The sequence below is a fragment of the Crinia signifera genome, chromosome 9 (assembly GCF_055691185.1).
Source record: "Crinia signifera chromosome 9, ASM5569118v1, whole genome shotgun sequence".
Classification (NCBI taxonomy): domain Eukaryota; kingdom Metazoa; phylum Chordata; class Amphibia; order Anura; family Myobatrachidae; genus Crinia; species Crinia signifera.
The window spans coordinates 78,573,453-78,588,472 of NC_139225.1; the positions used below are offsets into that span (position 1 = coordinate 78,573,453).

Genomic DNA, 15,020 nt, shown 5'->3' on the forward strand with positions numbered 1-15,020 from the left:
ATTTTGTGCCGAATGTCACAGGTCGACTTGCTTCAGGCTTTACTATCCAAGTGGACATGGAGTGAGATTGTAATAGTGTGCCAAGCATAGCGAGGGACCGTACCCGAAGCACAGAGTATGGACACTGTGGACATATACAATGTCCATAGGGAACCAAAAAAAAAGAGAAAAACTCATAAAGACCATGTGACCGTTGACCACGCTGCCGTCGATCTAACGCTTGCGTCTTTCTGGTACTGTTGATCCAGTCGCGGTCAACTATCTTTAGGCGTCTAACTAGACTGGTTCGACTAAGGGTATAGCAGATGTAGACAGTGTTGATCCGCTATACCATAACCAAAGTAAAGTATCCAGTGTTCTTTATTGTAAATACCATATTAAAAGAGTGTGACTGTGAGGGGGTACATTATTAGTTGCAGGCTTTTGGGCTACGGCATACAGAATGAAAAATACATTCATTTGAAATGAAAAAGATGCAATAGATCAAGAAATTGACATGAATAAAATGACTGCAATACCCAATACTGGTCTATGAGTAGAATCATTATCGAGGACGTCAGTCTGGTTGTGGTCATCTTCTAACTGCAATAACAGGCTCCAGTGACACTGGAACAGCTTGGTCATATGCATTTCAGCCACATTCATATCAGGCCAAATCAAACAGTGATCCAGATGCCCGGCTATCAGACAGAGTGCCAAGATTGTACCATCTGTGGGCAGCATAAACCTTATATGGCAGAAATTTCTATCAAAACATTAAGTAACTGGGATGAACAAGCTTCTCAGCAGAAACATGGACAATCTCCCATATACAGCTCTCTACTTAAATGATCTCCTGTGAATGAATTTCCATGCATGTCTGTATAAACCCCTAGACAATGAGCTAATCTTTTTCAAACTGTAAATAGTCCAGGTCATTTAATTTGATTTCCGATGTTTGTAAAGAATAACAGTGTTCCATCATAGGTTCACTAATCCAGGCAATTCACACATTAACACCCACTCCTGCCATCAGAAACTGTGGGGCCTGGGGCTGACATAATAGGCAGGGCCCCACTTCCCTTTCTCGAACCTCTGGCTTGCCTGGTGAGACCTGTGTCCACAGCACTGACCGCACTACACCCCTACATTGCTTCAAGAGAAATGTGATTTTTGATAATGACAAATTATACTCTATAATCTCCAGTCCCAGGCCCCCGTTTTGTCTGGGCCCGGGACTGGAGTTCCCGCAGCCCCCCCCCCCCCCCCCTGATGGCTGCCCTGTTAACACCTTCTACCCCTCCCCCCCCCCCCCCCCCCCCCCGATGGCTGCCCTGTTAACACCTTCTATTCCCTTAGAAAAGACTGCTGCAAAAAATATCTGTGCATAGACATTTTCCACAAAGAAGTGGAAGAGCATAATGTAAATACAGTAGTTTTATATACATTTTGTAGATATTAACCTATTTTTTTTTTATGCAATTATTATTATCAGGAATTTATATGGCACCACAAGGGTTCTGTAGCACTTAACAATACATCAATGAGCACAAAAATAAATAAAACAATTAAATAATGAATTACAGTACAGGACAAATTAGGACAAGTACATAAAGACAGTTCCATCAGAGAACAGGACACTGAAGATATGATTAGGGTGGCAGATATATATATATATATATATATATATATATATATACTGATAAAAGCACATGAGAACAGAGGGCCCTGCTCATGAGAGCTTACATTCTAAAGAGGATTTCTGTATCCTTTATCATTTAAATTGTAATCTCTTGTGAGCAAAGGCCCTCTCGGGTTGCATTTCTTTGTTTCCTCCTGAATAATTGATCATGGCACTGAATGTTTACATATTTCCTTTTTACAGAGTTTTGTATACAGTATGTTGGTGTTACATAAATAAAGGATTATAAAACAAACAATAAAAATAGTTGTACCTTGTAAGCTACGAAATCTGCTCTCTTGCTTCTTAAATAATTAGACAAATTTCCATGCTTGCAATATTCCACAATAACCATGAAAGGTCCTGTAGAAAGACAGTGATTAGATAACATACTGTTACTGTACATAAAACCTTTTTAGTATATTGCATAGAAAGCCTGTGCCAGTACTATCCGGTTAAACTTTCAACAGTCTAAAATCAGCTCTTCCAATTGGCTCAATAATAGCATGATAGGTCAAGTCAGAATTTTTACTGGAAACTACTGAGAAGGAAAGGGATCTAGGAGTCCTATTTCAGGTGACTTAAAGACTGGTGCGCAATGTGACAAAAGCCATAAGAAAGGCAAGTTGGGGGCCTTCCAATGGTGACTGGACAATGGTCAACTGGCCAATGGTCGAGAACCTGACCGTCAGACATCCTATGTTGAAATCCTGACTGTTCAACTGCCCGACAGTCCCGACCAACTGGGCTATTCTCCCTTGTTGGGGTCCATGACCCCCATAGAGGGAGAATAGAACCTGTGGTGAGTGCAGAGAGCCACCAATCCTGTGGCGAGCCCGCAAAGGCTTATTTGCACTCGCCCCCCTGTTGGAGTACCGGCTGCTGGGATTCTGACCGTCGGCCAGTCATACCACACCCGGTATTTCAGATGCTTGGTTGCATAGGGAGAGGTATCAGCACTAGAAAGAAAGAAGTAATAATGCCACGGTATAGGTCATTGGTACGACCTCATCTAGAATATCCCCAGAAGGAGAAGGATATAAATATATTACAAATGGAACAATGCAGGACAACTAAAATGGTACACGGCCTACATCACAACACTTACCCGGAAAGACTAAAAAATCTCAATACAGGTTGAGTATCCCTTATCCAAAATGCTCGGGACCAGGAGAATTTTGGATAACGGATTATTCCGTATTTCGGAATATTTTAATATTTTAATGATGTATTTTGAAGTATCTTGCATTTATGCTGTATAAACACATAATATACACACAAATATATTTTATTACCACATAAAATACACACAAATATATTTTAATTGTTCAAAAAACAAGGTTTCAAAACGTGAAACAAAATGTGTGTACTATCTCAGCACTGAATTTGAATGCGAAGCAATCATTGTCTTGCACATATATAGTGCCAGTTACATATCATGTCCCCAGTGATGCTGTTACAAATGTCCCCAGTGAGTTTTTAGCAAAAAAAAAAAAATTTTTCACTTTCTGGAATGTCCGTATTTCGGAATAATTCGGATAACGGATATTCGGATACGGGATACTCGACCTGTATGTATATGAGCTACCATGGGGGGACATGATAGAAACTTTCAATTATATCACAGTTTTTATCACGATTCATAAGGGAAACATGTATTAGAACACAAGGACATGCACTGGTACTAGAGGGAGGGAGATTCAGGGGAAATCTGAGTAAAAATTACTTTACAGAAAAGGTAGTGGACAAGTGGAATAGCCTCCCATCACAGGTGGTAGAGGCTAAGACAGTGAAACAATGTACCCATGCATGGGATAGATATTAGGATAACCTTATCAAGAAATTAGGATCAAATAGGGTTTAAGGTAGCAATATGGTCAAAAAAGGGGCAGACTAGATGTGCCAAATAGTTATTATCTGCCATCAAATTCTATGGCAGAGGGGCGAGGGGTGGCGGAACGCGTTTTTCGACTTTTTCATTACTCCACTATCCACGTTGGCATGGAGTTGATGTTATATAGTGTGGCAAGCACAGCGAGCCACCAAGCCCAAAGCGTGGTGAGCGCAGCGAGTCCCGCGAAGGGATGCGGATTACTTTAAATGTATTCTGCGTTCCCTCGCGGGTCTCGCTGCGCTCGCCACGCTTCGGACTCGGTGGCTCGCTGCGCTCACCACACTATATATAAATCAACTCCACGTGATGTGGATAGTGGGGTAATGAAAAAGTTGGAGGATGCGTTCTGCCGCCCCTCGTGGGGCTCGCTGCGCTCGCCACGCTTCTGGATAGTGTGGGGGTGTGCGTTAAACCTATTTTTGGGACATACAATCATATTATTGTATACCTAATGTCATGGCAACTCACACCCTATAAAATCAAATGCGATCGCATGCGATTTTGCGGCAGATGCGATGCGATGGCCCGGGCAGAGAGAGCAGTGAATAAATATATAGGAAAATCGCATCGCACATCGCATGGCCCTCAAATGGCCCATACGATGCAATGCGATTTCACTACGCAGAATAGCCCACTAAGCAAATAGCTTAGTGGGCGCCGTGCTAGGAAACAAGTACCGAACGTTCTGTCTATCTGCTCAGCACATCTTGCTTACACACTTGGCTCTGTCCTCGTGTTTTTGTTGTCAGAAGTGACAGATGGCGTGCTGCAGATCCAACTCTACTGTTCACACATATGTTCTGCCACTCTAAAGCCTTATCTCGTTTTCACTCTCTTTTCCTCTGACGCAGGCACTAAAATTATTTTTTTAATTATTAGCGTCATAAATTAGTGCTGAAAGAACACTGAAGTCCAAGTGCAGTAATCATACATAACGTGATGTCTTACAAGGTTAGGAATGTTCCTACCTCCATCTCAGGCAGAAAACCAAGATTTCATAAATGATAGGTCATTGTTTTGTATGGCTTATCACTCAAAAAGTACAATTAGATTGAATAACTTGTACAAATACTGTACCCAGCCATGCTTCATTCAAACAAATATAAACAAGGGATCTCATTTAAGGACTGTCTGTGTAATAAAAAAATATAAGATATTGTGACAGTTGGAGTGGGCTCTCCGGTCCTGTCGCTTTGCTCCCACTCCACTATTTTGGAACTGAACATGGGATGGTTGATAACTAAGATATTTGTTGGTGTTACTGGATCAAATGTACTAGCCTCCGAGTTTAGCGGTTATACGGGATGCAGGATGAACTTGGTGGTGTTTTACAGGGGCAATCATTTACAAGACAAAAGCATGCCTTGCAAATGATTGCCCCTTTAAAAAAAACTCAGAGCTCAGCCGGAATCTCGTACAGTCACCGAACATGGAGGCAATTACATTTGACCTATATTCCGATGACAAAACGTTCCTGTATTTTAAACGGATAGATAAACTGATTAATTTGTGAAATGGAATTTGTTAACGGAGTATAGTTATAGAAAAAGGCCCTTATTCTGGTTCACTCGCAAAGGCAAATTCCTTCTAAAATGGACAAAACCATGTGCACTGCAGGGGGGCAGATGTCAAATGTGCAGAGAGAATTAGATTTGGGTGAGTTATTTTGTTTCTGTGCAGGGAAATTACTGCCTGCTTTATTTTTACACTGCAATATAGATCTCCTTTTGAAGTAAAACCCCATCAAAATCTAATTTTCTCTGCACAAGTTACATCTGCCCCACCTGCAGTGCACATGGTTTTGTCCATTTGAGAAGGAATTTGTCTTTGTGAGTGAACCAGAATAAGGGCCAGAGTTTCATGTTATGATACTGAACTATGTGAATTCTTAGTTGCCTTTATGTTGTAACAGAACAAGATTGTAAGCCACAGCTGAGAATATTGGGGGTTATTTTGGTTCACTCTTTCTGACAAATTCCCTTAGATGGACAAAACCATGTGCACTGCAGGTGGGGCAGATGTTACTTGTGCAGAGAGAGAATTAGATTTGGTGGGGTTTTACTTCAAAGTGAGATCTATATTGCAGTGTAAAAATAAATCAGTGCATATTTTCCCTGCACAGAAACAAAATAACTCACCCAAATCTAATTCCCTCTGCACATTTTACATCTGCCCCCCTGCAGTGCACATGGTTTTGTCCATCTAAGACGGAATTTGTCAGAAAGAGTGAACAAGAATAACCCCCATTGTGTCAAATATGTAACTGATTGCACATTTATGATTATTCTATGTATTGATGTAACTTTACTGAGGTTTTTATATTGGACTGAAAGATGTTGATATACATTGTAGTTGACATACTCAAATGGTGTTACAATAAAAAAGATTAACAGAAAATGTAATTGCTTGTATAATTACTCAAAATTAATTTAGGATTCAATAAGATCTTGACAGAGCAGCACAGTAATATGTCCCATGTTTGTTGCAGATTAGCTGGCGGTGAATCCCTATTAAGAATAGCTTGTTCCATCTCATCATACAGATGCCTGATTGGACAGAGATCTGCTAACTTGGAGGAGGGGGGGTTAAGATGAATTCACTGTCATATTCCTGGAACTGTTCTTTGCTAGTTTTGTGCCAAGAGACTATTTGTAGATTTGATGTGCCAAGAATAACAATATGCATCGGCAACAATGTTCAGACATCCCGTGGGAGTGAATTGCTAATATACTCACATTGACAATTCCAATATGTGCCATGAAAACACATCCAATAAACTGCTGCTACCTACAGTATATCCATTGTTAAGGCAGAGGGCATATTACACAGCGCTTTCGTTTTTTCCATCAGTCCGTGCACCAGTGGAGCTTACAATCTATTTATTGTACTACATGTACTGTATATTCATACTAGGGTTCATTTTTTGTAAGTATCCAATTAATCTGCCAGTCATGTTTTTATATTGTGGGAGGAAACCAGAGTGTCTGGCTGGAGCCCATGTAAACATGAATACAACATACAAAGGTTAGTGCTTGTTAGCACATCCTGGTATACCCGTCCGTTTAAAACAACAGGGAAAAGAAATCCTGAGATTCATTTGATCAGGTCATTTTTTTTTCCAATGACCCACTTTAATACAATTGTATTTAAAAATATATCCTACCACTGGCGCTGTAATTCAACCAGCTGCATAAAAGACTATGGATTGGTCACAGGACCACTCAATTAAATTCAAATGTCAAATAAATATAGTCTCTCATGCGCTACTGAATAAGTCCAGATAGAGTCTGATTCCTCCAAAGACTTCACCTTCCCTCATATGTTCCATAATTCATCATACAGTATGTGGAGAAAATAAAAGAAAAAATGCCATGGTGTGATATTATATACATGTTTCTCCCTTTGTTGTGGGCAGTCAAGAGGGAGGCTATAGAAAAGTTGCGTCCTGAGAATTCCCAAGTTCCCAGGACATTATGGGTTCACCTCATAAGTGCAAATCTGATAGATTGCTTACATGTAAGGGGTGGTGTAGACTCCTATAAAGGTTTCTTTCGATGAAAATATCACAATGAGTGGATATCAATTTATTTTTATTCTTAAATACATGTAAGCAATCTATCAGATTTGCACGTCTGAGGTGAACCCATAACGTCCTGGGAACTTAGGAATTCTGGGAGCAACTTTTCAACAGCCTCCCTCTTGACTCTCCACAACAAAGGGAGAAACATGTATATAAAATCACACCATGGTATTTTTATTTAATTTTCTCCACATTCTGTAGGATGAATTCTGGAACCTATGAGGGAAGGTGAAGTCTTTGGAGGAATCAGACTCTATCTGGACTCATTCGGTAGTGCATGAGAGACTATATTTATGTGACATTTGAACACAATTGTATTTAGTTGCTACAGTAGATGACTTATTGTTGATAGTAGGTAGTCTGGTACACTGCACACATTATTATAGCCCAGTGGTGTCACTAGGTGGGTGTGGGCCGAGGGCTGTCACTAAAAAGCTCACTACTCCTCAGGGACAAGTGCATCACCATCACATTAAGGGTCTGATGCAGACCTGTATGCTAGGCTGTGTATGTTTGCAGCATTGCGACCAGGTAAATGCCACTCGGCGACCGACCGAACGCAGCTCCCCCCCCCCGCCACGGGAATCCCCGCATTTACATGTGAGGGGATGTGTACGCTTCCCATTTTTCCCCATTCCCAAATAAAAGTCAGTCTAGACTGACTTTTATTTCTGACTGAGGTGGCCCATGGGGAAGCCCATAAAACTCTGGGCGTTCTCCTGCACCAGCCCATCCGCCCTCTTCCCACTGCAACAGTGCAAACGCCCCTGCAAGTGTGATACTCACCGATGGCGTTAGCACATGGTATTTGCACATGCGCATATTCACGCATGTGCAGACCCCCACCATCAGAAACAGGGTTGAATTCGGCCCCATCTGATCAAACCTGAATCAGGCCCTAAGTGCAGCATTCAGCTCCTGGCACAGCGAAGAAGCCGACGGTGCAGACAGACAAGTTTCGGAGCACAGCCAGCATCTCACCGGGCACATTTCAGGGTGATAAATACAGACCCAACCACCCCTTTTGGACATATATGCTTTTCGCTAGCGTGGGGGGAGTTCAGTTCACCTGGTGTCACTAATCCCAATGACACCAATATATAAGCAGTATTGGTTTCCATGATATATCATACAACGGCTGTCGATGTATCATACAACTGCTGCCATTCCATGTCCAAAGACAAATTTAAACACAGTTCTATGCACATATGAGGGATGACTCAGTTGAGGACAAAGCATAAAGAACAAGTAACTTTGCAACCTGGTAACACCATGTTTACACAGCAAGTAGGGGAGATTTACACCAGATGTGAGAGAGGCGTGTCCCAACTAATATGCAATGTAAACATAAAGCCGTCCAGCATTTGTGGGCTACATGCAAAAGAAGTGTTTACCCTGCATGCAATAGAAAAAATCAATGTACTTGCTCTTCTTGCACTGCAAATTGGTTAGTTAGAACCACAGTTACACACCGTTATTTGCTCACACCTCAGAATCAGCGCCATGATGAGATCACTGATTTATCTATCAGTTAAATGGACAGGAGGTACTTATAATAAAAGATCCATAAAAGTATTTTTATGAAAAACTACTACATGTGTGGAAAGGTGGAATGATTTGCGTGCTTTAGTAAAGATAAAAAAATATATATGTGACACTTTCCCAGAGAATAATATTCAGCGAGTTATACTAGATTTTCAAGGCAACATGTGTCCGACTATAGGATGAATATACAGCATCAATGCCCAGAATCATCAAAGTACATGAATGGGAATTATTGTGTGACATACGTGCACTACACGGGATTACACTTTGATGGCTGTGAGCTAATGTTTGGACTTCAACTGACCCAGGAACAATTACTTAAGAATTCAGTAATTGTCTTGCAATCAATGCAGACATGCACTTAAGTCATTTGTTTGGAATTTTAATCTTTGACTCCTGAATGACTGAAATGTTGTCCATGCTGTGCAGGAGAAGTGTGGCGCAGCAGCGCATAGAGTAATGGGGGTCCATTAGTGACTCACCTCCAGGCTTGGTGCAAGCTCCCAGCAAATTAACAACATTCAAATGATGCCCGATATGGATAAGGATCTTCAGCTCGGACATTAAAGCCTTGCATTCGTTGTTTGTTGCACACTCTATGTAACATAAACAGGACATAGTCATCGCTGCACAATGGGATATTTTTACAATGCACAGAAAATCCTGTTTATTTTACTGGGGAGACATCAAGAGACAAAGGAAAACATCACAGTCCCTAGAAGGAATCTCACACACACGCACTCGCAGCTCGCAAGTCGTCTTCTACTTCCTGCCCTGAGTAGGATGCCATTTATTTTGTGGCAGCAGACAGAGAAATATGCGAGTTCTAGACACGGCACAAATATGCCATATGGTAACTGCCTGATGTACGACGGCACAAATAAGACTCATTACTTGTGACTGAATAGAATCTTCGTGTCCAGCAAATGTTACAGAAATCCTGGAAATGTTCTTGTTTGCTTATTAAAAAGGACATTTCAATCAATTATTGTCTCAACATTTACTACAGAAAAGCAGAGGAAAATATTAGCAGATGTTTTATTTGCAGTCTGCTAACTGATACTGTTCATTCAATGTCACATGTACATTTAGGTATGTCTCCGCACTGCATCTGGAATATTGGGCCTGATTCGAGTTGACTCGCTAAGCAGCATGGATTCGTGGCTTAGCAAGCCCTCTTACGCCACCCGCTGGTCGAGAGAATGCAAACCCTCCACCCCCGCACGAACATCCTCGCCGCAATGCGAATGCACGAATGGATAATTAGCATAAACACCCATTCGTATGGGAGCATATGGGGCAAACATCATTCGATGTTCACAGACTATCGGATGATATTTCCCCCATTCGCAAATATAAGTCAGTCTTGGTTGACTCATATTTGTGGCGTGCAGAGTGGGGCGGGAGGCTGACGTCCCGTGATGTCAGGCACCCGCCCCCAGCAGACACCGGCCTTGCCCAAGACCCCTTGGGAATGCCAGTATTTTCATGAGGACGCCCTTAAGATGATGGGTGTTCCCATGTACCATCTCCCTGACCGACTCCAGCCTGCTACCCCCCCTTCCCCCCCCCTCTGTCCCTGGAGTGAATACGTTAGGGAACCAATCGGACATGAATCAGGCCCATTGTGTCTACGAGCTGTCAAACCAAGCACAAAAATGATATCAAGATATATGTGTTATCAGACAGATACTTCAGCATCTTGCTTCTGTCAACAGAGAAAACACAAGCAGAAATTATACCTTTAAGCATCTTAACAGCAACTGTTTTGCAAGTTGAACATTTATCAATGCCAAAAGCAGAAGCCTCCACCACCTTCCCGAAAGCACCGTGACCCAGCGTTTTACCTGGAGGTAAAAGTCAACAGTGAACCACGGTCTAGACAATATCAAGGTGATGCATGCAGTGTAAGTCATGCAAAGTCATGAGAGTGTATATTAGGAGCAAGAACAGAAAGCGAAATTGTCTCAAACATTATGCTAAAATAGCAGGATTAAAATGATTTTCATTATATTGACTGTTCTTTGTGTTAGAAGTGACAGAAAAGAAGCAAATATTGAAAGATTATATAGGTTAAAAGGTTATATAGAAAAGGGCTGATATCAAGAAGGAGTCATTTTTTTGCTTTTGTGAAACATAATGGACTGAATTGTTTTTCTACATTCCATTCAACGTATCACAGCAGGTGTGACTGTAAGGAGTAGGTCATGCTCTGTGATCGAGTATCTTACTCTTTATCGTCAAGATCTCTGTTTTGTTCCTGCAGATACATTTCCACTAAGAATTTAGGGTGGGTGAAAACAACCTGGCAAATGTATAGGTTGCACGCCAGTCCAATATTTAGGTGTTGCTATGCAGATTAATCAGTTCAATTTCAATTACTCATGGGCAAAGGAATGTGCAGATCATTAAAGAATTCCCAGTTATAGGTTAATTACTCCTTCTTGAGAGAAACCAAAGTTTGGCAAACAGAGATAAGAGCAAACTCCTGTGTGATGACAGTTTGCAGAAAGATTAACATTCACCATGAGGCCAGGATATGAGACATGTATACATAGATGATGAGGCCTTAAACATACAACATGCAGAAGAAATTACTATCGGTTTGTTTATCCTTTCATCCCATGGATATCCTGGCAATAACAGTTTATAATATAGGGCTTCAATAATTTAGAGCATACATCCACAATATTGTTGGAAATGCCTCAAGCTTGCCGATCAATATAACACTAATATATGACAAATCTCATATATGTACTGTAGTAAAGTACTTGACTACGTTATTATTTTAAATGTATGGCCTGGGGATGGAAACAAAGTTGGAGGAAGCCAGTCGCTCCTGTGGTCACAACCATGACCCTTACCCAAGCTAACATGTATTCTGGGTGTTGCTCAGGGGCGTAACTTTATATTTGTAGGCCCCATAGCAAAAGTTTGTAAGGTACCCTTATTTAGTAACTGATGGTGATAAATGTATGTAAAACATATTACTTAGAAAGTAAAGATGGGCCCCCTTCAGCTCTGGGCCCCATAACAGTTGCACCCCTTGCACTTATGGGTTACTTCCTTGGTGCTGCTTACATCTCCTTTACTACTTTATAAAATCGCTGGCACCTCAGTTATTAAATGGCACATTACCGCTTCTAGCCCCACTCCCCAGAGCGATCAGTGGAGGTCGCAGCAGAGCTAAGAGCCTTTAATCACAAGTATACGTTATAAATGACATGCTGTAATGGTGCAGGAATGACATGAAGTATTAAAATGTACAGAAGAATTGTACTTACCTAGACTAAGTCTGTCACGTGGGAACTCCCACTTGCTGCTGTCGTATGGAAGCCTCTCACACTGCTCATCCAGTGGCATCTCATCAGGATCCATAATGATGGAAAGGTAGCCTGTTTTAATTTCTGATGCATGTGGCTGTAAACAAGACAAGACAGGTAAAAATGCACACATATGCCAGGGTGCGTATACACCTGCGAACACCGAGCCGCCAATATGCATACACGGGCAAAGAGTGCAGGGGGGGAGTGTGGGCAATGCTGCATTCTGCATCGCCTTCATTAACGATCTGCTCCATTGTCCGTGCATGCCCAGATGATGGAGGGGGTCGTAAATGAACTACGGGAGTGTGCCACAGCCGTCGGGTGATAAAATGAGTGATATCGCTCAGAAGGGCTAAAATTAGCAATATCTCTCATTTTATTGCTCCATGTATATGCTCCTTTAGTCTATATAAAGGTTCCTAACAACAGAAAAGCTGCAGGTTGCATTCCTTTGCTCAGTGCTATTACAAAGCAGGTCGATTTGGCTCCCTGGAAGACTAGATGTTGGTGTTGGCTGTAGAGGAGGTATTTATCCCTCCTAAATGAAGTCTTATACATCAATTTATCATTCCAAGTGAACCAATGTCAGTTCTCAATCTCTGGCAACTGCATTAAAGTCTCCTGCCAAACACTGACAGCTCGAAATGGCCACATGCAGATTTGCTTTATCATTGTATATTTTTTCATCATATGGAGATAGGAGTTCGGAACGGGTATAGATTGCAGTAATACAGATTCATTGTAACCCTTTGAGTGCCAACGTTGCTGTAAGCGACCCTCAAAATATCCGTTAAAAATGCCAGCATCGCTCACAGCGACTGTTCTTTTAGTATAAATACATACAAATACAGCCAGGTCAATTCATTGAGGTGTAGTAAAGTATAGCACCCAAAAAGACAACAGGTGCTGTGAGCGGCACTGGCATTTTTAATGGGTATTTTGAGGATCTCTTGCAGCAATGTTGGCAGTGAAGTAGTTAAGAAAAAAGGTTTGCTTGTCAATTTTCACACCTATTTTGAACAGAATGGAAAGACACATGCAAGAATAGAGAAACCATTATCCTATTTACTAGTCAGAGCAAGATGGGTTTTAGCCATGTTAGACATGTAAACCTTCCATCAGATGTTGGTAAGGTTAGATAAATAAACAGTAGGGGTGCACACACGACGGGCTGTAGCAGGGAGATTTTGACAAAGCAATATTTGCTTAGTCAAAATCGCCCAGTCGCTGCCAGAGATAAGCCGGTGGCCATCCCCAGCAGCAGCCCGTGCATGCAGCCGAATAGACACTGCAGCGTCTAGCAAGAATATTCTTACCTGCAGTGTCTATTTGGCCAGGCTGTAGCGATGCTACGGGGCCACGATTCGCTATTGCCCGCTGTGTACACACGGGGCGATGCAGGGACACATTCTAAACAATTTTGACTATGTAGTCAAGATTGCTTAAATGAATCACGCCATGTGTACACATTTTCTTTATACTACATATGGTGTTGTGAATTGTTCAATTATTGCAGTGGTAAATATCAGTTCTATAGTCTTAAAAATCAGTATACTTGCCTTGTGCTTTCCCTGTATTATTTAGCAAAAAGGGCTCTGTTCCAGATGGATATATATTTTTATTTTACATAAGATAGACATTTTCCTACTGAAGATGTGATTGATAAAAATTGTATGGTAACATCCGTGTAGAGTTTTTTCTTTGCCTATCTGTGTATATGACACATCTGATGAGACATGGAAACCAGACACCCACTTAGTGGCTTCCCCCCTGCTGTGTAGTGTGTTCCATCACAACCAGCACTCTTTTATATGCATTGGGTCCATTCCTGGAGAAGCACTTACCTTTTTCAGCTTCCGTATGAACAGGGTGAGAAGGAGCCAGAACAATGTGGCTGCCACTCCTGTGCACACAAGGATGATGACTTCTATGTTAGATTTCTCTTCTCCACCTGTGAACACAGTTGTACAGTTTACATTAGGGAAAGCTCACAGCTGAGGTTACTAATGTACATGCCACATTAATTAACTATATCTTGTCCATACATTGCACGACTGAATGAGAAAAGTTAGAAGCGCTGCTCACCTCGTATATAGATGAAGGCAGAAGTGTTGGCATGACCCATGTCATTGGTTGCTAGACACTCATACAAACCCTCGTCTTCCTTTTTGACTCTCTCAATCATGAGACTGTTATGTTTAGGTAGAGTAATTCCTATAAAGATAGCAATATGAATACCATATGTATATTATCTCTTATAGAGAATTTAAGCATCACCTAACAGAATGTTCCACCATGGGAGGGATTCAATTAAAGGCAAATAATTCTGCCTGGCCTAATCAGCACAGTAGCTGCACTTTACGGAGCCCAATCTCGTACAACAATGTTCACTACATCCTAGGATAGAGAGCAATTTAAAGAAACTTTGGGATTTGGCCAAGTGGGTGAAGTGTGCAAAATGCAATGCCCTTGCCAGCATTTAAACTCCACTGCAATGTCAATTTGCACCCTTCACCTGGAATTAAATTTGTAATCTGTAATTGCCAAGAGATTCTCCAACACATGGTGCCTCAGGGGGGTGTGGCCAAGTGTCGCTGTGACCATGCCCCATTCTCAATAACACACAATTTAAAGGCCCTATACACTGTGGCGACTTCTCCTCTCGGAGTAGTTGCATGCAGTGCTCCCTTGAGCCACTGGGAAGGATCGCATGTGATATATTGCATGTGGTCCTTGTGCATGTGATATATTGCATGCAATCCCAGCCAAGTGTGCCCGGCTCAGAAGCAATCCAAGAGATCGCTTCTAGAGCAGGAGTGACTCACAGGGTAAGGTGAGATGTGAACGTTACAGCGCATTGCATCAAACCTGCTGTCAGTCTCCTGCAATTTGGATTTTTTTCCCTGTGATTGCTGCTATCACATATGATGGAGCTGGGTTTGCACTGAAGTTGGATATGAACACATCAATCTGTAGGCTGGAGGAGGCTATGGAAGGAGGGGAGGATTCCAGAGG

The 15,020-nt window shown here is 41.7% G+C and overlaps 1 protein-coding gene across 2 annotated transcripts in view; it reads right to left on the bottom strand.

The window, feature by feature from the left end:
• The window catches only part of LOC146035694 (vascular endothelial growth factor receptor kdr-like), a 235,107-nt gene that overhangs the window by 52,128 nt on the left and 167,959 nt on the right, over nucleotides 1–15,020 (bottom strand). For both annotated transcript variants that reach the window (XR_014460700.1, XM_083159281.1), the window contains exons 15-20: nucleotides 14,091–14,219; nucleotides 13,850–13,956; nucleotides 11,964–12,099; nucleotides 10,422–10,526; nucleotides 9,162–9,275; nucleotides 1,935–2,023 (exon numbers count right to left, since the gene is read on the bottom strand). Coding sequence is in view for 1 of the 2 variants with exons in the window: in XM_083159281.1 (XP_083015407.1) it covers nucleotides 1,935–2,023; nucleotides 9,162–9,275; nucleotides 10,422–10,526; nucleotides 11,964–12,099; nucleotides 13,850–13,956; nucleotides 14,091–14,219 (680 nt within the window). In the remaining variant the exon portion in view is untranslated. The remainder of the gene's footprint in view (nucleotides 1–1,934; nucleotides 2,024–9,161; nucleotides 9,276–10,421; nucleotides 10,527–11,963; nucleotides 12,100–13,849; nucleotides 13,957–14,090; nucleotides 14,220–15,020) is intronic.